Raw genomic sequence first — 24,002 nt, 5'->3', positions numbered from 1 at the left:
ATAAAGATAAAACAAATGGATGAAATGTTCGGGAAGTCAAATAATGACTTTTGAAATTTAAATTACTAGTACATCGTAATAAGTCGGTATGAAGCACAGATAAGACAGAATTGTGACTTTTTAGTCAAGTTGTGGCAGTAATTACAGTAAGTTAAAGTTTTGGGAAGTTTTTTTAGTCATTAAAAAAAGGTCATAGTTCAAACAATTCCCCATCACACCATTTTAATCTGAATATATTAAAATTATGGTGTGTTTCATGATGTCTTCAAAAGTCAAGTCAATTGGACAACTATTACTTAAAGTCTAACTATAGCAAAGGGTTTTCGTTTGGTGGGTTAGTGTTTGTGTGACGTCTTCTTGATGTCAAAGATGAGATCTCAGCAACCTCAGCCTGCTTATCTTGGTCTGTACAATCACTGCTGTATTGATTTCTATTGGATTGTTAAGTTAGGTTGAATTCTATTTTTTGTTTTTGTCTTTGTCTATTTGTTTGTTACTTATGTAATACACACTTCACTTTTAGGTTCAATAAGTTTGACATACTGTCTCATCATTTCAACTTATAAAATCACAGCCTCTCGTATTGTGAGGAATTTCAATTACTGTCCTATAAATCTGACTTGGAGCCACAATTATATTTTAGTATATTTGATCATACTGTGTTCATCTTCCAAATGTCAAAGATACAAAAACTCTGAGGAAAACATATTAAACATGTGTGGTTGTGACCTGTCAGAAATATATCGGGAGTATACAATAACTAAACATATAGATTACAGATATTGCAAAAAGGGAACCCACAATTCTTCTCATTTATGTTGACAAATGTATATTATGTGCTTGCATGTTTCTCCGTGTGAATAACCCCAAAACCAGTTCATGCTGCCAGACTGTAGTTCAGTGGAGATGGTGACGGGTGAATGGAGAAGTGAAGAGTCCTCTGAGAGCCCAGAGAGAGACAGCTCTCTGTGAGGGAAGGGAGTCTCACAAATCACGATGACCAGGAGGGACACTTTATTTACCAAGACGACCTTCAGAATCTTCAAAATCCTGTGTCTGCTGTTTATTGAACAAATATGAATACAGTAAAGCACAGACCTCTATATTCAATCAGCATTTATTTCCCATTTCCAAGCCGTCTTCATAAAGTTGACTGAGGTCATTCACACATTCTGGTGATAAGTTTCTTACTCTCTGGCAAAAGAGAAAGCAATTCCAAAGGCGTGTCTGTCACAAGTGAGAGGGAATGTTTTCCTACAATGACAATAAAACAGAGAGGTAGAATGTACTTTCAGTTTAACGGATTAAAGACTCAAATGTTATCTGCAAATGTGTCGTCTGCTTATGGCAAAACAGTGAAAACATGACTTACTGATTTAACAGCAGATGTAGGTTTGTGAAAAATTAGTAAATAGTAAAGTGGATAGAAGGTTATATGGTGTTAGTTATTAAAATGAGCTCTAATTTTAACCAGAGGGGGGCAGGATGGAGTGATTCACAATGAAGGACCGCAACGCTCAGAGACTTTTTTAGATACCGGAACACCCACCCAACCTCCAGAGTGAGCCTAATATAATATATATATATATATATATATATATATATATATATATATATATATATATATATATATATATATATATATACATATATATATATATATATATATATATATATATATATATATATATATATATATATATACATATATAAATGGATACCAATGTATAACATACAAACTACATATAACCCATACTTTTTAAATAATCCCATATCAATTTATCTAACTCCTGAGAAAAATCAAACATTCAAAATCATCAGTGTCAAATTTTGAACAAGATTTGAAAATAGTAGATACCATCGTAATGGCGTAACAGTTTTCATTCATCAAAAGCTTCGAACAAATTTACTTTGATCAACAGTTTTAGAATCTTCTGAGATCTTCTAAATCTGTGACTAATAATGCTTTTCAGTAAAACAAGAATCTTGCTTTTAACTTTGTGGTATTGACGTGGTTTGAGATCACTCTGTTATCTTCTCCTTTAAAAAGACATTTATCAGCAAAGTTTCTAGTAAATTTCATGTTCTGAACTGAAGACCAACATCCTTCTGTACTTGCGGATCAGTGTTTAGGATCATGCATTTATTCCCTTAACACGCACGGCACACCATTCCTGAAGCAGCACTGCCCACTAGTGAAACGTCAAGGACAACACACTTTTCCAGTCTTCAGTTTTTTATTGAGCGCTTGGCAGATAAAACATCACAGTATTCTCTTAAATATATAAAAGTAATCGTTTTCAAGTGTACTGATCTACTGTTAGAGAAATTAATTAGTCAGAGATGCTGAGAATTGATTTCATTGGAACAGGTTTGTCACAGTCTGTCTGATGCGAGCGTGGAAAACAGCTTCCCTATTAGCTGGGACATCAACCAACCGCTGCTTGAAAAAGATTTTGGTTTTAATGAGTGAAAACATTATGTACACGTCTTAAAAGGCCCCCGATGGTGCACCACTCCGCAATGCACTTTGGTATGTTTGATAAAAACGAGGTGGACTAAAACACAGGAATGTTCACTGAAACCAAAGTATTTTGTCCCCATAGAAGTCTAGTCACATGACCACCTCTAATGACCCTCATCACATATCCAACAGAACAATGGAAGAAATTCACTGTCCACTTTCACATGGTCATGGAGGTGTGTAAGAGTAAAGTTGTATGTGAACATTCCTCCTGGAGAGGTTTCCTCTACATATTCTGTATGAAACTGACGCAGCAGTGGCACCGCAGAGCCCATAAGTGTGGCTGCCGTCCACGCGCCTCTCCGGCGGTGTAAACACTCCCCCCTCCGCCTCTCTTTAATAACGCAGTGTCCCTCCTAGCTGGTGGCGGGCTCTGGGGAGCTGGTGAAGGAGGACGAGGCCGAGGCCAGTCTGTCCCTGCTGTCGCCTCCAATCACCCTCCACTGGAGGATGCAGGTGTCTTTCCCGCCCATGGAGAGGAGGTGGGAGTCGCTGTGGGTGAAGCAGACGTTGGTGACGTGGCTGCCGTGGCCCTCGTACTTGTGGCTCGGCGCCTAAAAGAAGGAAGAAGAGGCCACTCTTTATGGTTCAGTGCTGTCAGAATAAATTATTTTCTTGAAAAAAGGGAGGTTGTTCATATAAAGCAGTAGTTCTCAAACTTTTTCTGTCACGCCCCACTTTGGAGGAAGAAAAATGTTCCGGCTCCACCGCCACAACAAAATTGTAACAAAATGGTCCAACTTCTTGTGACTCTTCCATCCGCGCTTTTTCAATTAATAGAATCAAGAAAACTGCAATCCCTTTCAAGTAAACTATATTGCTCTATCAGACAAAAAATAACAACATGTGCAATCACTTTGTTAAAACATTACATATTTTGAAGATAATGACAATAATGTTCGTCGTTTCATGTCCGTGGGAGAGTGGTCGTCCTGGTCGTAGCCGGTTGGATCCCTGGTCTCCACAGTTTCATTTTAAAGTGTCCTTGAGCAAGACACTGTGGCCCCCAGTGCTTCACAGCAGCACACTGCTCCTTATTTACTAAGGATGGGTAAAATGCAGAGAATAATCCCCCCACTGTGGGATTAATAAAGGATTATATATTTAAAAAAATATATATATATATTTTTAAAAAACAGCATCACGCCCCCGCGCCCCACCTGTAATACCTTCACACAACACAGTTTGAGAACCGACCAATCAGAGCTGGTTTAAAAGTGTCTTGGATAAAGATGACAAAGTTACTACTATTGTTGAGGATTGGCTTATGTAAACTTCAAGTTCTTTTCTTTTCTAAAGTTTGCTTAACAACTGGTATTTTCTATTTTAATAACTGTAACTACAAAAACGCTATTAAGCGTGTGACCGAGGTCAGAGCATGTAGAACCACAAACACCCGTTACTCACACTATTGTAAGGTCTGACACCTGTACACTTAACATGACCCCATCAAACAACATTGGCACGTTTCATCTGCCAACTCTGCTTACAAGGTGCCAATTACTCCTACAAATGTCTCAAAGACACGTAAATCCACCTGAGAACTGTTCAGCAGCCTTGTTTGAAGTTTTTGAAGCTGTATCTACAAACACGCATTAAGCGTGCGACCAAGGTCAGATCATATCTTAAATAACTGCCTACTGTCACTCCCACTGTGGAGATCCTCCCACATACATGCCTGTATATACCGAAAAACTGCGCACTTCAGTTTTTCTCGGACCCTGTCCCTGAGATTGGAGCAATCAAATAGAGACTTTCTTACGCTGTGATACTTCTGAGTCTTTTAGTACTGCGGGGCTGACCTCCAAGGAATAAGAGATTGGGCACGGTGTTATAACTTTATAATCTTTTGAACATATGCTACTTTTTGACTGTCTTTTAGTCATGCAGGGTTAACCTCCAAAGAAGGAAAGGCTCAGTTAAAGTGCTGTATGTATAACTCATTTACATTTAACGGAAGGAAACGACTTCCATGTTGTCGAGACAGCAAGGTAAACACCGGGCCGGGGTCATTGACCAGGGAACACAATCCAGCAGGAGTCCTGCCCCGTTCCCAGATCCAGCCAAATGTAAGTAATCGTTTGGGTTGCAATGTGTGTAAAACGGTTCATCGTCCCTTCTTATTAGAGGAAACAGTTTGGTGGATCATGTGGCTCAATGAAATAGGTAGGCCACAGGGAGATACCAGACGAACAGGTTTTTAACATCCGTCATTGTCTCTATAGATTGTAATCGAAGGCAAACTAAGAGGGAAACTTCAGGGTTCTAAAATCGGCCCTCCTTACACGGCTGGCGTAAGGAGTAGGTGCTCCCCCTTGGCTTTGACCAGGTCAAGGCCGAGCCCGTTACACTATGTTAAATCTAAAAAGATCTCTTCACCATTTCTCATGGTCCCTAACTTCACCTCGTCATTTTCTCTCTTCTGTCAATCACACAAAGCATCAACACCACTTGATGCCATGGAATGAACTGCAAGACGAAATTTAAATGTGCCAACATTTGTATAACATTAGTGTGTGTCTGATGACTGCTTTGTGTGATGGACTTGTCTTGTATTCTTGTGCTATGTGATGATTTGCTTTTGAAAGAAATAGAAATCCAAAGAATAGGGAGTTTGTGTGCGCTTCTGAGTCTCTCATCATAATGCAGCATACATGGTGCAGCTTAGCTAAATTCCAGCTAGCAGGCTAACCTAACCTTGCTTGCTAGCCAAACAGATTTCATTGGTTAGGTTAGTTGGTAAGCTTGCCAAATTAGTTCACCAGCTAACATAATCCATGATGCTAACTTATACACTTGTTGATGTTCGTTAACAATAAATACTGTACGAGTCAAACTATATAACTAACAATTGCGTTCTACTTGCCAAGAGCGATGCAAGGTAGGGATGGCCAACGAACTAACTGTAAGCTAAGAATCCCTTAGTACTCACTATTTACTGATGATGTCAGCAAAAAACAGTTGCCAGACATTAATGTTACATATGGCCCAAAACAGGTGTTTCATCTTCATGTGAAGTAAACAATAAGAGAGGAATATTTGCTATTAATGTGCAGACAGCTGAAGTAGACGGAGCGGTCGACCTGTTGAGTGATGTGTTCGAGCGGTACCTTGGGTTTCGGACAGGGGTACTGGAAGAGATGAACTTTACAGAAGTCGTCAGCCACGGCCACCATCCTTTCACTGTGGGAGCGACACAGGGCGTTGATGTCCGTGCCATCAGAGCCCTCCAACCACACACCTGGAAAACCACAGCAACACAAGTCAGCGGTCTGACAGGATGAAATACCACCACGTTGTTTAGGGATAGGACAGCAGAGCAGTGGAGCATCTCACCCATGACATGGAAGCCCAGCACACAGGTGTAGGAGGCCCATTCTCTGTCTTTGCTCTCAAAGCGATTCCTCAACAGTTTACACCCTGCTACTATGTCCCCTGTGAAAATACACACATCTTCACAGTCACGACAGTAGATCGCCTCACTGTCTGAGGATTTACGTACAAAATGACACTTGTTCACTTACAGTAAAGGATCTCATAGTCGCCTGAATTAGACATGATGTAATTTCCATCTTTAGCCCAATCCAGGTGAGTTATGAAGCTTGAGTGACCCTGGGTGGACAGATAAGCAGAGGCAGTGTCACATAATGCTCTACGAGCCAGCTGTGAAATCAATGTGAGAGGGTAAGGAAAGTGCTATTCTATACTTTCCAACAATAATACATTCCAACTTCTCCTTGGAAGTGGTGACCGGTTTCATTGCTATTATTGATGGATGAATAGTGAGTATTTTGGGAAGCAGGATGTACAGTATATAACCATATACAAAACACACTCACTAAAGGTCAGTCTGGATTAAGGGGAAAATCCAAGGGAACAAATGGAAACCTTTATGGATTTGATATTAAACTCACATTGCATTTCCCAAAGCGCGTGTAACGCCGGCCGCTCTCGGTCACATTGTAGATGTAGATGAAGTTGTCATGGGATCCAACAGCTAAGAAGCTGCCGTCTGAGAACACAAGAGGCCATTCATGCAGTTAAAGGGGATTTCCACAATATCAACAGAATCAAAATCTGATTATTTTCAAGTGGGTTGTCCTCTATCGTTTGGTGTATTGGTGGAGAACACAATCATTGTATCAAATGTTAGTTAAAACCAATAGCAAGTATTACAAAAAATATCAAGAAATATAAACATAGAATAGAAAAAAATACTATACAAATTGGAATTTTGAACATGAAAAAAAATAATCAGAATAAAAAATGGCAGGGCTGTGCAGTTTTTAGAAGTGGTAGTTTTGTGTGTTTTCTTTCCATTAAGTGCATGGAGCCCTGGCCTGCTGTTACATTCTGGATTATGATCATTCTGAGAGCAGTTTGCAACATGGAGCTGACCTGGTGAGTATCTCATGACGGACAGCTGCTCGTTCCCATCAGTGGACTCAGAGACCAACTCTCTGGTCAGCAGGTCAAGGACCATCCACCTGTTAGTAATCAGAGGGCGAGACACAGGCATCAGTAATGACCAGCGACCGGGCAGCAGGCAGCTCTTCAGTCACATCGAAGTCACAACAAAGACTTCCCCCTTTGTAAACTACACACACTGCTATGTTCAACATTTTCAGAAATGTGCTGGATTACCTTCCTGTGCTGAGGCCGACTGAAACCACTGCTCCATTGGGGCAGAAATCAGCACACAACCCGTACTCCTATCAGAGACACACAGGACCAGTCAACAGTGTGTGTGTGTGTGTGTGTGTGTGTGTGTGTGTGTGTGTGACAGTACTCAATGAGTGTCGTCCTCCTACCTCCAGCGAGATGCACCAGTCCAGCTTGTGTTCCTCTGTGTTCCACAAACACACCTGCTTGTCGTGGCCACAGGTGAGGAATATGTTCTGGGAGGGGTGTGTGGCCAGCCCCCACATCTCATCCATATGACCCTGAGACACACACACACACACACACACACACACACACACACACACACACACACACACACACACACACACAGTTCAGTGAAATGAAGTGTTGATGAGATGCCCATGTGTCTGTGTATGTGTATATTTATATATATATATATATATATATATATATATAATATATATATATATATTTATATATATATATAATATATATATATATATATATATTTATATATATAATATATATATATATATGTATATATATATATGTATATATATGTATATATATGTATGTATATATATATATATATATATATATATATATATATATATATATATATATATATATATATATATATATATATACATATATATATATATTGTACCACCAGTAGACACTCAGCAAGTGTAGTTGCCCCCAAAAAAAGGCATCTGAAACAAACTGTTTTTGACCGTCGCTCACCATACTGAAGATGGAGAATCACCAGGGTTCAGTTTCGCTGACTAATTCATATCAGAAGTTGTTGGAAGAAAAAATTATTCACACTTAAAAATTTACTATTTCACTGTTATATTCAGACTTCTCATGTTACTGTCTCTGTTTAATCTTACACACAAACTCAGCATGTCTCCTGATAGCAGTGAGACTGAGGAATCTGTATGTTTCTATCTGAAAGAACGTGCAGTTCCTTTGTTATCATATGACCCTTTCTTGCAAACCGCTCTATGGGACGAGGGGAAAGGTTCCCGATTAGGCCGAAGACGTCATGAGGGTTTCTGTTAGTGGGTCATGATGAGTATTTAAGAGGTGGTTCTCTGAGAGATCTTTGGGCAGTCTTGGATATGCAATTTGTCTATCATGTTGTACTTCTGACTCTGCTCCTTCCTTGCAACGAATAAATGTTCCTGTTTAATGATTTTACCACCAGGTGTCGAGTAAATTTTTCTAACAGAAGTTAAGATGGTTTCCCTTAAACACTTGTAAAAAAACAATGTTAAGTGCTCTCAAAAGTTCCTCATCGGATTTCCCTTGATCCTATCTGACTTTCAACGCTTTCCTGACACAGTTAACTGGCAACCTAAGTACAATATAGTTGTTTTTTCCTTGAGAAAAATATTATCTTCTATATGAAATGAGAATTTCCGGATTCACTTTTCAAAGGCACATTAGGCTTGTTTACATGTCCACAGCCATGATGCACATCAAAGATGTGTACAAATCTTTTCACGTAACAAAGTCACGCAGTGATCTCTGAACCTTCAAAGGGACACGAGCAGTGCTCTAGACTTCTGTATGCATTTTCCTGTCTGGAAGATGTTTCACTTTCCCACAGATGAAAATCCAATGCGAGCAAGAAGCCAAATTCCAGAGGTCAGTGGAGACTAAAATGCATTCTGATGCCAGCTGTTGACGGTAAGCTGTTGGATCTTAACAGGCTGAATAAATGTGGATACACGACACTGAATTAACACGTTAGGGGACACAAACTACATTCTCCCAATCTATGTGCATTGTGTGTGTGCTCAGTCTTCTGCAAGTGCCCACCATGTACAGCCAAAAACACATGGGAGCCCAGAGTCTTTGATTCCACTCATGGTAAGCATTGTTCATGCAACAGCCATTTAAAGTATTTTCCTTCCGTAATTATCTCTCGATAGTAGTTTTCAATGACGCTGCACATTAAAAGGCACTCAACTGGTCAAACGCAGGCTTAGATTGTGAAGAAGCCGCAGGAAGAGCAATGTATCTGTAATGTGTTTTTATGTTGTTGGAATACAACATTCAGTGTGTCCCAGAAACAGAGTAACATTGTCTCATCAGCGGCTCGGCTTGTCAGCCGTGCGCAGCAGGAAATCACATCACAGTTGTTCACGACTTGACTGACAAAGAAAGATTATTGAGCGGCTTCTTCGTTCTACAGTGTATGTTTGTTTGGCTGCACTGCAAACAGATCCAGCAGCTGCTCTTCTGTTGGCGTTGAGACAGAGTAGCTGCTCAAGGAGTGTTCGCTTTAGTAATAAAAGCACAAAGAGCAGGATTCTCCGACTAAATGATGTTAGGGTCTTATTGGAAATATCTATTTGCTCCATTTTTCTTCTTTTGTGGCGATCCCATCAGATCTGTGACTCAAGTCCAGGATACCTGAGTTTTAGCTAGCTATACTGAAGGTCGCTAAATTCGTTGGCCAGTGTTTTTGATTCAGGATTGAGGGGCCCAACAGACAAATCTTACTCTTTATGCTTTATGCTCTCGTTCTTCCACTACAGCCCATACAAAAGCTTAAATTTAGGAATATAGGATCCTGAAAAGGGTCACTAAAACTTCACAATGATAACGTACGACTCCATCATTGGCATAGCCTACCTGCACTATGGCCACAAATCCGCCTGAGAAGGTGCCTCTGAGGATGGCGTTACGGGTCGTACCAACTAACAGCTCCTCCCCGTCCACATCTGCGATGGTACGGACTGCTCCATAATTCTCTGGAATCTAGAAAGAAAATCACATTCAATCAACAAGCCTTATTTGAATGCAACTTCAAGGAGCCCACCACCACAAGCTACACACACACACACACACACACACACACACACACAGCTGTGGTTCACCTCACACTCTCTCTCGGGTGCCAGGTCGGCGCTCCAGCGGATGATCTTACGGTCCTTCCCTCCTCCGCTGAGCAGAGCGCCGCCCTGCAGCGGGCACAGCGTGAACACGCTGCCTTCATGGGCTCTGGTCTGTCGCATGATCTGCAAGGTCTCTGTGGGAAAATAAAGCCACTACATGAGAGCGTGTGGAGACCAAAGGATTGGTGATTTGCACAAATAATGATGGGCATTTATATCATAACAATGTGCAAACATTTCCAGTTTTAAATGCTAGCGGTTTTCATAATTTAATTTAATTTCCGTATATATTGATATACAGCACCGACCTTTGGCTCCTTTACCGAGCGTTTTGACATCTGCAGCCGATTTGCCCCACGTCAGGATGTTTCCCTCAGAGTCGCCTGTCAGGACGTCTCCAGTCAGACTGAACACAAAGCACTGGATGAACTTGGGCTTCTTGTATTTCTGAAAAGATTGTTTGTAGAACACAAATTTGATCCACTGTTAGTTAAATATATATGTTAAAAAAAAAATTATATATATAGCGGCTCTGTATGTTAGCCGTGCGCAGCAGGAATTTACATTACAGTTGTTCACAACTTGACTGACAAAGAAAGATTATTGAGCGGCTTCTTCGTTCTACAGTGTATGTTTGTTTGGCTGCACTGCAAACAGATCCAGCAGCTGCTCTTCTGTTGGCGTTGAGACAGAGTAGTTGCTCAAGGAGTGTTCGCTTTAGTAATAAAAGCACAAAGAGCAGGATTCTCCGACTAAATGATGTTAGGGTCTTATTGGAAATATCTATTTGCTCCATTTTTCTTCTTTTGTGGCGATCCCATCAGATCTGTGACTCAAGTCCAGGATACTTGAGTTTTAGCTAGCTATACTGAAGGTCGCTAAATTCGTTGGCCAGTGTTTTTGATTCAGGATATATATATATATATATATATATATATATATATATATATATATATATATATATATATATATATATATATATATATATATATGTGTGCTTCACTATACTCCACCCTTTAAATCAGATTTAAAAATCTCCTTTGGACGTATCAGACTTTTTGCACTCTTATGGTTCATTTCATGTTTCAGCTCTCTTTGTTCTCCTTACTTCCTTTTTCAGCCTCAAACTGAGGTAGTTGCAAGTTCACTTCTACCCGGGCGATAAGTGAAGTGAGGATAAACGTGTGTCTCACCCCGAAGATGCCTTGCTTCTTGGTGAACTGCCCTGCACTGAGCGTCCAGAAGTACACGTGGGACTTGCCACAGGTGATGATGTTGGTGCTGTCACTGGGGTTAAACTCCACGGAGAACACCGCCTCGTTGGTGCTCTGGAGACACGCACGCAACACACGCACACGCATACACACACACAGAACATGATAATTGTTATCTCTGTCATCAACTCCCTGATTATTATTTTACAGTCACTTCAGTCATTCGTTATATAAATGTAAATCATATTGATGTCTGTGGCTTTAAGAACTATGTCTATTTAAAGCTGCACATCTCAATATTCTTATGCAAATATTGGATCAAAGGAAGTGAAAGGTGAAAGAGTTTGCACAGAGAATTATCACACGACTCTGCAGCTCCACAAAGCTTTATGGAACTTTTAAGTCTCCTTTAGCTCATTGTTTTTATCATTCCAACAGCACAGTTGCAACAACATGACATTGTGCTTTGGCGATAATGTCAGGCAGTTTTAGATGTAGTTTGTATGTTTTGGAGTAGGGTTGTATGAGGTCCTTCTCCATAGTCAGTGTGTTACTACAGACGACAGAGCAAAGCAATATACTGCTGTGGACATAGGCAGGAATAAAAACCTATTTTAGACCACTGAAGCCACCAGACTCTTTTGAGCTGGCAGAACACAGTGGAGGTTGGTCGATCAGTTAATCTGTTTGTGTTATTGTGTGTTTTTTGGCATTTAAACCTTTCAAACACCAAAGTCACACAAAAATATTCTCAATATAGCGTTTACTTAAACTGCTGTTGAATGTTTTTAGGTGTCTGAAACGCGTCCTTAGCAGTGCATTGCTCCGTTTCTCCAAACTGCATCTCCTGAAGTAGCACACTGACTGTGGAGAAGTGCCTCATGCAAACCCACTTCAAAGCAGCAGGTCTTCAGTATGTACAGGAAGTACAGCAGCATCGCTTCCACACAAAAAGCTCCATTCATGGCTGAGCTGTAGTGGCATATGGACTATTCCAGTGCTTTGGAGAGGAGGGGGAGGAAAGGGGGGGTATAATTATCTGGTTCCTGTTGGATGAACTCGTTTGTTTATACAGTGTGGGTCAGCTTTGAGCCGCCTTCCCTCACTGATCCACGCACTGGATGCTACCATACGTTCTTGCACAAGCCCAATAAAATCCTGACGTGACATGATATACAACACCCACCTTTGCATTCCCATTGCTGCACTACATAACACACACGCACACACCCACATATACATACATACATACAGCGGGACAAATTCACTCGATGAAATATTTACACTGTTGCCATGACAGCCGGGCTGAAATTGCTCTCGGGGAAGTTGAGGCGTTTTGGGATGAAAGCCCATAAAAGCAGAGACCCCCCCCCCTCCCCCGTTAATCTCTCCAAACAGACCTCTTTTATAAAGAGCATCTACACATTCAGCGTGCAGCCACGCTGGCCGGCCGTCACTGTGTTCGCGCTCAGCAGCCTGGAGGATTCCCACGCTTTGACTTCGTTGAAGGATTTCATTGTTTCTGCAGGGATTATGATTCCCTGCGCTGGCTGATAAATTCATAAATGTCAGATAATGTAAAACGTTCTCAAAATTTTAGAAGCACATCCCCCAATGAAACCTGTTAAAGGAACAACGCAACATTTTGGGAAGTCGGGCGGTTTGAGTCAGATGACACGAGGTAAGCGTCTGTGGGAGGTGTGGTAGCATGTTTAGCTTAGCTTAGCTCAAAGACTGAGAGCATCAACGGCTCTCTTTTTTAACATAAGTATGTATGTATTGGACTGACGCTTGGTTTTAAAGCTAGTGAACATATTATTACAATTCATGTGAAACTAGACAACCCAACAAATCCATTGGTGCCATGTCATGCTAGCTAGCTTGTTGGGAAGGAGAAAATAACATTCAGAAATTTTGACAAGGTAAAAATTGACATTCCAGACCAGAACCCAGATATTCCGGAACCTAGAATGCTGACATTCTGTCACCTAGAACAATCACATTCTAGAACCTAGGACCCTGACATTCTGCAACCTAGAACCCTGAAATTCCGGATCCTAACATTCTGTAAAACCAGAACCTGAAAATTCCGGAACACAGACATTCCAGAACCTAACATTCTGGAACACGGAACCTTTGGCCTGACATCACAAGATACGTGAATGTTAAGCCCATGCAGTTTGTGGCAAAAAACAGGTTATTTTATATTATATGATAACTTTTTTTTTAAAATCCTGAATCTTAAACCCACAATATGTTTTATTTACCTTCTTCAGAAGGATTCACGCCTATATTTTCCAATATGTATTATTACTGTATCTTTGAGCTATACTTTTAAAAATGTGAGTAGTCAGTGGAGATGAGTGCAACACATTATGAGGAAGTTAAACAGCAGTCCTCCTCTTGAATAAAGCTGGTGATAATAAGCGGTCTCATTCTTTACCTTGACCTCTGCGTGCTTGGTCCCCTTGTTGCAGTCCCACACCGACAGCATGTGTTCGTTTGAGTCGTCGATCACACACAGAAACGCTCCAGAGTCCTGCGGACGGGAACCAATTAACATTGTAAACTCAGTGCAACGTAAAGTTCCACAGCGCTAGTTCACTCTTGTCGTGTTATACTCACCGCTCTGCTGCGTTCACTTCATACTGTTGTACTTCACTAATGGTTTTTATCTACGCTAAGCTACCATCAATAATTCTGTATTCATGGGCTATCAGAATAATCTAATAAATTCATTCCTTACTTTTTCAAATATAAAACTGGTCCTTGCTGAAATGGAACAAAACTATTTAGAAATAAATATTTGAGAATACTATATACAGTATGGTGTATTAGAAATTAACTCACAGCAAAGGAAAACGCAACCGATCCCACTCCCCTCTGGAAGGTTCCCAGGCCGATCTGCTGCAGGGTGACCAGGGTGGTGGAGTTCCAAATATGAACACAAGGTTGCAGGGGCTAACACACACACACACACACACACACACACACACACACACACACACACACACACACAGACAGTTTGACAGTTTTTATGCAGTCAAAAATTTAAAATGGATTTAAAATTTTAAATGGAGCAAAACACTGTATATCCGTAAGGTTGATACTAAGTTACCAATGAGATGTCTGACTTTAAATGGGACATATACATTAATGCTGTAAGCGTACAGAATTACAGCATATAGAAATATGAATATAAGATAGGTGATCCAAGTCCATCAGGCTGGTATTCCAGCAGTAGTTACCTTGCCGTCTTTATCCACGCCGGCTGTCTGGCCAGACGCCACGCGCACCTTGTCAGGGTGGAGAGTAAGACTGCAGGAAGTACAACAAGTATTTAACCAAATGAATAAAAACGGTTCTACAAGGCTTTTGGACAAAGCTCGATTCACATATATTGAGTTGTAACATTTAAACATATGTAATTACCCATAACAAGCACTTGTGATGAAATAATATATAATAATAATATCATCACTTTTCCTGTTTGCTTTTTGGTCCAAAACACTCACACTGTGAATATGAAAATAGTTTGTTGGTCTGAGAGCAGTTAAGAAACTAAATAATCGGATTCATCTCACGGAGTGCATGTGTTAATGCCTGGTCTCATTATTTGGTCAGGTTGCTCCTATTCATGACTTTGTGTTGAGCGCTTTGGCAGTTAGGAAATGGGATCCAGTGTGATCTGTTGGGAAAACAGCCGTTGGTTCACAGACTCCGCTGAAGGCCGTCTTAATAGTATTTCCATGGTCGCTGACATCACGTGGTAGGAACGTTACCTGCCTCAGAGACCTGATATGAACTCGTTTTCTTTTTATCTCAGCTGTCAAAAGTGACATCAAATCAGACATTGGTTCTTTTGTTGTGCTGAAAGCGGTTTAGAGGCATGTGGTGACATGCCAGCAGGCTGATAGCCTGCCAAACTCTGGTGCACACAGTTAATACTGCAGCAGCCTCCAGCAGCCATATTAAGTGCTGGATGGGTTTCGTATGGGTTAAGCAATAATAACTCTCTTTATTTGCCCCAGGCGTATAGGTGTGTTGCTCCCTCTTAACACGGTTAAATAGACTTTGAAATGTTGTGACAGGTTTGAGTGGTCTGTAATGATTTCAATAGGTTTTAATAGATTTTAACTCTCTTGAGCACAAGACTACTTTTAGATTCTGGTTTTCACACCATTTGTTTACAGGCTTATGGCATACTCACCACAGGTTACATAGTGCATGACAGTACTAGTACTGCATACAGTACATGTTCTAACCCTAAGGCGGTGTTAATGAAATAAAGTATTACACAAAGACAAATCTTTGCCTGTATTTCCACACCTTTTTAGCACACCACATGTTTAAAACTTAATTGAGACAATAGTGTAAATCACTGTGATGTCAACTTTTCCATGGCATTTCATGTTATGTTATGTTAAGTTAAGTTATGTGCATATGTTAAATAGTCAACAGTTAAAAAAAAAGGTGGTTAACATTGTGAATTTAGGACAAGATTTGTTTATGTGAATGATGTAGTCAAGGTCAAATAGAATAGCGGTCTACTAGGTTGAAGTATTAATTTAAAAAAAAAGTATATTTAAGATGATTATGATATTTGAAATTTCACCATCAGGCGCAACAAATCCCATCATGCTTTGGATGTAAAGACAAAGTAATTTGCCATTGAGTCAGCAACTTAGCTGCTTGCCGAAACACATCTAGCCTAAGTGTGTTATTTGATTGTATCGCTCTATGCAGAGGATATAAACGGTCTTCCACTGACCAGCGGACACAGTCGGTGTGTTTGTGATAGTGACGTTGTGTGCGATTGTTGATGTGGTAAAGCACAACCACACAGGCGATGAAGAACACCGCCTCGCCCGTTGGAAGGAAGTACAGGTTGGCCCGGCAGTCCCGGCCCCGGTAACCATAGCTGGCAGGACGGGGTCAAGGTGGGTGACGTTCATGTTAATCATTGACGTTTATTTCATTCCCTTAAAGGAAAAGTTTGACTAACAATGAAAACTGGGCCTTTATCAAACAGTTCATTTACCCTCACAGACACTGGACAATTACAAAGATACTTTCCGATACACACAGTGTGGCTTGAATCCAGGAAATGAGCACTCATTGATATCATCACTATCTGAATGCAACATAAGCCTCATGAATATAAACAAGAGGCTGAACGCTTCTGCGGCGTTGTGGAAGGATACACCCAGTCCAACTCCAGTCTCTCAGCGGGCGGCTCCATCTTCAGGTCTTCATAGTTCTGGATGTTAGAGGGGATGTACATGGTTATCGGCCGGCCTCGGATGAACATTTTGATCGACTGTTCTGGAAGACAAACACAGCAGAGGACCAGAAATGTAGTGGTAATACACAGAGAGACAGAGAAGGGTTTTATTTTTCTAGTTCCCCCGTATCGTAATCCTACTTCCTCATACAATCATTTATTATCCATTGTAAATGATCAACTACTGTCCAGGGCCTTTAAGGCAGAGAGAGCCTTTATGATTTATACTGTTGTTTTTTAATTTAAAATAGGTGTATCTACTCAAAGGAAGACTGAGCAATTGTTATATAAAACAGTTTTATATAAAAAAAGCCTCAAACCGCTAAAAAATTTTGATGCATTGAACACCACAGGTAATATACAAGTGAAATGGTATGGTTGATGATATGATATGGTTTGGTGTATGAGAAAATTCAAAGGTCTCAGCAAATTTTGGAGTCCTCGTCTGACTTTCTCTGTATAACTTTGTTCTGGTCAACTTTATCTAAGTCAACCTTTGCAGAGAGAATGTTCACAGATTGTGCTATTATTTGGGAGAGATTTAGACCTTACAGTTGCATCACTCTAAATAAATAATCCTGAAAGTAATTTTTTCTAGGCGGACCTGAAACCTTTTAATTTTTGTTGTGCATCATCTCCGTTTACCGTTAACCAGTAACATTTAGACTGAGATTTACACATCCGAAAAACATCTCACCTGTGTAAACTTTTAATATAACACAAAAATTATTAAAATAGCCCTTGTGGTTGCAGAGATACACCCTTTTTTAGTTTGGCTATGCAATTTTTGAGCAGGGGCCTAAAAATAGGTTTTCAGAAGGTCAGTTTTTCCAATTAAAAATACTTGCAAGGTCTCATAACTTTTGTGCACTCACCCAAAAAGATTCTGGTGACACATTATCTACGTCTGATGCAAGATAGTTTTCTCTTGGTTTTGCATGAAAAAAGTTTTGAATTCCTTTTTGTGTTTGTTGTTGTAATACTCATTTTGGCCACAAGAGACTGAAGTGCACCACTAGCGCATGTTCTAAATAGGACTAAAAGCATTTGTATTTTTCCCCGGGGCGAATTATATTTTTTTCTATGGACTCTAAACACCAGGTACATACATTATGTGCTAACATGCAATATTACTGTTGAGTCCTTCTTTTGACTTGAAGTGTGTTTTAATTACCGGTAAGTTCAACATGAGTAGAGTGGATTGTGGGATTTAGCGTCATCTAGTGGTGAAGTTACAGATTGCAACCAACTGAAATCCCATCAAAATCTACGGTGACCTACAGGTTACGTAGAAGAATAAAAGGCTCTCTTTGGAGTAGTTAGGTTGTCCCTTTAGAGCTACTGTAGAAACCTGACTGAATCAAAGATGAGGATCCGCTCACTTTGTAGACATGAAGGACTCATGCTAAGCTAACAAAAACACAATGACTTCGTTTCAGGTGGTCAAGTAACCACCTTGTTATGAATATTAAAATACATGAATTTCGTAAATCCTGCTAAATCCTAGACACTGTTTCTTTAAACTGCACTAATTGATTATTTTTAGGGGACTTGGGGCAGCAGGAAAAGGTGAAATAAAAAAACATTCGACATGCCAGTTTATTAGCTAGCTAAAACTAATGCTGTTGGAGAACTCAGTGTATCGCACCTTATGACGTTGCATCAGTTAACGTCACAAAACAAAACAAACAACGTTATCATCCCTTTGTTATTATTTTCTGGTAAAGCTCCACATAAAAAGAGCTCCAGAAATGACGTACATATTAGCGGCCTACCTTGGCTGTAAGTTCCTCTTCTGGATCCGGGTGATCCTGTGTGAGAATGAAAGCATGAGGTTAGCCAAACTAATAAGCACGAAGATTGCTCTTTAAGTCATAGCCGATTCCAGCACCGGCTGACCTGACTTTAAGGGTCCTGTAGGATCTATTCCATGCTTTTACGGGATGGATCTAGGAGCTTTGAATTTCAAGCTGGCTTATATAATCCATTTCTTTCGGAAAATTCTAACGTGGCTCTCTTCCCTTGGCAGCGGTTTTGTTATTTTATTAGACTGGGGGGGCCTGGATGTGACTTCTCAGGTCTTTGAATATCTGTCCTTCTGACAATAAAATGGTGGTAACTGGTAAGAGGCCAGAGAGACACCATGCAAAGACGACTTACCAAGACAGCAACCTCATTCAGGCAAAAGCCAGTGAACAGGAAACAGGAAGAAATAAATCAAACCTGGGCAAGACAGGAAGAAAAACTTGTTCCTGTTTAACCCGCTGCAGTATAAAGACGATAAGAACACCAGTTAACAACACTGATTACAGTACCCATGAGAGTACAGTCACAAGTCCCTGTTTGGAGAATATTATCACAAATAGTAGTCTGCCAGGAAAGTCTTTCTTTCAATTCCTTCATGTTTTTCATCTGTGAAAAGTTGGAAAAAATAATTTTGCCAGGTAATGTAGTGCTAGGTTTCACTTTACGATCTACATTCTACTAACTAGTCTAACTCTAGTACCAACGCAATACGTTCAGTATTGATACCATAACAACACCTTTTTTCTGTGCCATGCTTTGAAGAGTAACAAAATCCTTATTCGAAGCATTTATATTCTCGTCACTAAAACGTTTTTTTGCACGTATTTTTGGAAGTATTAGCAACCGAGAGCAAGCTTTGCAAAGAGATTAGCTGGTAACCTAAGTGGTGCGCTATTGCCAGAAGGACCCCATCTCACTGTGTAGCCTACAAATGTTCATAAAGTGAGTTTTTTTCCATATAGCACTAGCCATGCTAATTCCAATGTGCTATAAGGTTTGTATTTCATTCGGCCCGTACAAGCTGGTTAGCCTAGCTTGCTAATGTTATTTCCACCCTTGTTCAGTAATCAGCAACCCCTGTTCACTCAGAGGTGTGTTCCTAAATCAATGCAATGAGGCGGGCCAGCTGGCCTTAGCTTTTTCTCTTTCATGGGTCCAGATGGTGATGGCGGTGACCAGACTCACAGCAGTGAGTCCTCGAACACAAAACGTGGCAACAAATTCAGCCACCCTGATAAAACCCTGACAGATGGTTTAATGTCAGTTTTGAGTATGAGTTTTTGATAGTCAGTGCTGCAGTCACAGTTTGGTTGCTACCATAACAGTATTTAAAATAAAAATACATCTCCAGAGACATTTATAATATGCCCGCCCCCCTTAATTTCCTGCCACTCTCCATTGTTAAGAAATCGAAAAAGCTAGAGCTAGGGAGGGAGAGAGAGAGAGAAAGAGGGAGCAAGAGAGTTTTTTTTGGCAACCTCCTCTGCAAAGCTGACCATCCATCATTCCTTCAGGCGGGCAGGAGTGGTGCGGCAGCTCGTCTAACCGCAGTGGATATGATTCTAGGCAGCGCCCACGGCCCTAAACTGGCCCCGCGGAGTTTGGCTTTACAAGAACTCGCATCAAAAAAAGAGGTTGAAATGTCCTGTTGAGTGACACTTCTGGTGTTCAAAGGGTTGCCATAAAGAAAGACTCTAAATGAACTGGTGGCTTTCAGCTGGATGTCAAGCTAAAGTTTTATGTTGGCAGTTATCAAGGTAGGTTGATAAATACTTATTTAAAGAGCCTTCAAATGCGTAATGCATCCATTGGTAGCACCGATTAGAACAAAATGTACAATGTATAAGACATGGCCACAATTTTTGTTTAAAACATTCAAAGAATGAATTAACATTATCAACTGAATGTGAAGAGGTTACACTGTTGATGTTATATCAAAGACGTCTATGAAGTGTTTTGCAGATGTAACGGAGTTAAAAACACACTGTCATTTCCTATTTTCTATGTGTTGTGTTCTATTTTTGTTTGTCATTCAACAATCTTGTATGAATTTTATTTTGAAAAGTTGAGTTTGTTTTCTGCGGAGGTTGCGTTTTGCCTTTTCTGCACCTCCTAGGCTTCCGTAGTTCCGTCTTACTTTCATAAAAGTGAGTTATCGTTGAAGGTAAGATGTAGGGAGAATATGTTGCACTGTTTTGTTTAATTCTTTTGAAATGTGACCGTTTGTTGGACACGGTGGTGGTCGCTAATGCGATCGCGGCGTCCAGCTGTCGCCTTGATAGTTTGGACGGTAGAAGTGGGTGTTTTGTGGGTGTTTTCATTTGGCGCCATTTGTACTGTCTATATCCGGCCGCCTTGTCATATACTTTCCCTGTATACGTTTGTTTTGTGTGTTTAGGAGGTTCATGTGCGGAGACAGACTGGAAGGAAATGTATGTGTGTTGTCTTCTGCAGGTATGTGTTCTCTTTAGTTATTTTACGGTAGTTCCGTCTTACTTTCACAAAAGCGAGTTACCATTAAAGGAGCTTTATGTGCGGAGACAGACTGGAAGGAAATGTATGTGTGTTGTCTTCGGCAGAAAAATAGTGCTGAAAAAATTCAACGGAGCCGACTTCTTCTGTGTCCGGAACAAGTCCGTTACTCAGAGATATCTACTGTCATGTTTTTCTTTTTCTCCTTCCCGCCACCCGGAGACTACTTTGGCGGGATGACAGCACGGCAGCTTCAGGAGACGGACCTGCGGTTAGCAGCGAGCAACTTGTTTTCAGCCAGTGCAAACCCCGATGCCAGGAGTCAAAGAAAGCAGCAACAGAAAGTGTGGTTCTGATTGGAGGACCCCTGGCACTGGGGTTTAAGCTGGCTGAACTTGGGTTGCTACAGCTCCACAAACTCAAGGTCCGTCTCCCGGAGAGACGAGATGATATTGTGGGTCGTTTTCTCGACTTTAATTTAATCCAATTAACAATCCATCAAAATGTACACGGACCGTCAGCACCACCTTTGGTCAATTCAGTCAGTTTTTTTGTAATATATCAACTCTTATTCATGCATATTTTCTTGTTCACAAAACACTCCTGATCCACTTGACTTACAATAGCCCGGCTTAGCAAAAAATAGCCTAGCTTAGCATGAAGTTTGGAAGCAGGGGAAGTGACTCGCTTGAATCTGTCTAAAGTAAAGAAATATGCCTCCCATTATATTAATTAATTTGTACATAAATAGAAATGTAAGAATGTAAATTGGTTGTTTTGTTGTTGTTATTTCTGTCCTTTCAGCAATTTTTGTAATATATACATACATATATATATATATATATATATATATATATATATATAGATATATATATATATATAGATAGATATATATATAGATATATATATCTATATATATATATATCTATATATATATATATATATCTATATATATATATATATATATATATATATATATAGATAGATATATAGATAGATAGATAGATAGATAGATAGATAGATAGATAGATAGATAGATAGATAGATAGATAGATATATGTGTGAACCAGTGAGACTCTGTATGGGCACAATACAGAAGTATCGTTCAACTCTGGCCTTGCCAACGCTGAAGTCAGGAAACTTTGAAAAAAAAATCCCCTGATTATAACAAAATCTTGGCAATGTGTCTATATTTGTTCCTCTCAGGATTATACTTTAGTTACACTACAGACAGCAGTCATTGGGTGGAAAAACATTGAACTCCACATCAAAGGTCATTTGTCAATCAATGTGCTCTCGGTTTCCATGCAAACACCCTGACCGTGATGTCTACACTCAGCATGTGGAGGAAAAGAATGTCGAAGAACATTTTTTGCATCAATAGGGTAAATAAATATGAAAGCATTAATTCATCATTATTCCAATTTGTAAATATTAAAATCTCGACCAGAACTTGTATTTTGACAGAAAATGAATATTAAGAAATTAATTTAAAAATGTGTTTTCAGGGCCTCTAATCACTGCATGAATGCTGAAAAGAAATACCCAGCAAACCACGGTCTCCGTTTCAGGATTAAAGATGAAAAAAAGTAGAAAAATACATCACCTGCACCGCCAATCAGCTCCTTAGCTCGGCTGTGGAGACAGAAAACAAATGTGTGAGACCAAAAAATATGACATCATTTCAAGAAGCTAGTAGCTTAGGTCAGTCGCCCAATTCAGAAATCACACACTGTCTTACTGCAAGGTTTTCATGGGATTGGAATTTTATTATAATTCATAGGGGCCATCAGTGTTCCAGCAAGTGTCTCTTTGATGAGATATGTGAGGCTGCAGCAGCCGTAGGAAAAAGTGAGCTGTGTGACTGTGTGGTGACAGCTGAGAGTGATGGCAGCGTGGCTCACTTCTCCAGGCTTGAGGAGCGGGTGAGGAGGTTGGCCGAGGACGCCGCCTTCTTGTCCAGACGTTTCCTCTGTCTGTCCGGGTTCCCCAGTTTCTCGCTGTTCCTACGAACCCTGGAATACCAGAGGATAGAAATCTGCTTCAGTTTCCAGTAGCGAACACTGTGTGACACTAACTCCCACGCAGATGCATGCAGTTACCCCACTGATTAGGCAATGGTTATGATAGATTATGAATATTTTGCATGTATACATTTAGTATGTACACACAGAAACATGCATGTTTGTTTGCTACGTTGGGAATTGCTTACTGACTCAATTCCCTACAACAATCGACAACCTATTTCTTTTTTGTTTTGGTCAGCATTAGTCTCTGTAATTACATTGTACTCACCAAAGTAACTGACCTTTCTCAATAAAGCACTGCCCCCATTAGTGACTGTTGCTACACATGTAAAGCTTTCCAGTTTAGGAATACAAATATGCAGTTTACAATATTAATAGTGGTGGCAGATTTATCATCTGAATTTGGTGGATGATTCAGAGACACAGACAAAAGCAGCCTCCTATTTCTAGCTGGCAACTGTTGATGTTGCAGATATGATTAACTACAGCATAGACGATTCGGAAAGTAGATGGCAGATTTTAGTGTAATTTCCGGCAGGGCCTTAGTCTGTTAACTCCATCAGGACAGGCAAATTATTTTTGCTCCATAGTCTAGAGTAAATATTGGACTCATTTTTCGCAAGCCACATATCTGCCGAACATTCTGACACTGAAATGGCCTTTTTCAGATGGACAAATTAGGAGAAACTGTTCATTGATATTTTACATTTCTTAGTCTGAGCAAGACACTTATGCGAGATCTGGCAACACACACTAACAGGTCCACAGCAAAACGTGAACAGGAAAAGCTAATGTGTTGGCAAACTTATCTTTGGTAAACTTCACCAAATCCATTACACAGCAGGACAGAGCTAATGTTAATCCAAACGCCACACAGCCTCCCACACAGTGGATGTTCAGTCTTTTCTAACGCCTGTAACTCCAGAAGATGTAGTTAGCTAATGAGATGCCAACTCTTGGCCTTGGGAATGAGCTTAGGTTACTACTGGCTTACTTTAGAGTAGACAAACACATCCCTAACAAGAAGTGGAACAGGTTGTGAACAAGTTAAAAAAAAGTCATGTAGAGCAGGAAGTAGGTCTGAAAATACTTTGTAGTTTGGGAATTGTGACCTCTGTTTAC

The 24,002-nt window shown here is 40.2% G+C and overlaps 1 protein-coding gene across 2 annotated transcripts in view; it reads right to left on the bottom strand.

Moving 5' to 3' along the window:
* Nucleotides 1-2,226: 2,226 nt before the first annotated feature.
* eml3 (EMAP like 3) overlaps nucleotides 2,227-24,002 on the bottom strand; it is a 44,748-nt gene continuing 22,972 nt past the window's right edge. For both annotated transcript variants that reach the window (XM_068587204.1, XM_068587205.1), the window contains 20 exons: nucleotides 22,758-22,868; nucleotides 22,460-22,488; nucleotides 18,351-18,386; nucleotides 16,496-16,616; nucleotides 16,063-16,212; nucleotides 14,540-14,609; nucleotides 14,142-14,252; nucleotides 13,735-13,830; nucleotides 11,271-11,405; nucleotides 10,386-10,524; nucleotides 10,060-10,211; nucleotides 9,815-9,940; nucleotides 7,336-7,467; nucleotides 7,169-7,236; nucleotides 6,923-7,011; nucleotides 6,439-6,536; nucleotides 6,049-6,136; nucleotides 5,861-5,959; nucleotides 5,635-5,765; nucleotides 2,227-3,078 (listed from right to left, as the gene is read on the bottom strand). In XM_068587204.1, the coding sequence (XP_068443305.1) occupies nucleotides 2,881-3,078; nucleotides 5,635-5,765; nucleotides 5,861-5,959; nucleotides 6,049-6,136; nucleotides 6,439-6,536; nucleotides 6,923-7,011; nucleotides 7,169-7,236; nucleotides 7,336-7,467; nucleotides 9,815-9,940; nucleotides 10,060-10,211; nucleotides 10,386-10,524; nucleotides 11,271-11,405; nucleotides 13,735-13,830; nucleotides 14,142-14,252; nucleotides 14,540-14,609; nucleotides 16,063-16,212; nucleotides 16,496-16,616; nucleotides 18,351-18,386; nucleotides 22,460-22,488; nucleotides 22,758-22,868 (2,179 nt within the window). In that variant the 3' untranslated portion in view covers nucleotides 2,227-2,880. The remainder of the gene's footprint in view (nucleotides 3,079-5,634; nucleotides 5,766-5,860; nucleotides 5,960-6,048; nucleotides 6,137-6,438; nucleotides 6,537-6,922; nucleotides 7,012-7,168; nucleotides 7,237-7,335; nucleotides 7,468-9,814; nucleotides 9,941-10,059; nucleotides 10,212-10,385; nucleotides 10,525-11,270; nucleotides 11,406-13,734; nucleotides 13,831-14,141; nucleotides 14,253-14,539; nucleotides 14,610-16,062; nucleotides 16,213-16,495; nucleotides 16,617-18,350; nucleotides 18,387-22,459; nucleotides 22,489-22,757; nucleotides 22,869-24,002) is intronic.

This window comes from Clinocottus analis, unplaced genomic scaffold, assembly GCF_023055335.1.
Source record: "Clinocottus analis isolate CAN_PGR_092001 unplaced genomic scaffold, fCliAna1.0.p SCAF_21, whole genome shotgun sequence".
Taxonomy (NCBI): domain Eukaryota; kingdom Metazoa; phylum Chordata; class Actinopteri; order Perciformes; family Cottidae; genus Clinocottus; species Clinocottus analis.
Note: the sequence above shows the minus strand (reverse complement) of the source record. Positions and strands in the feature narration are given on the sequence as shown.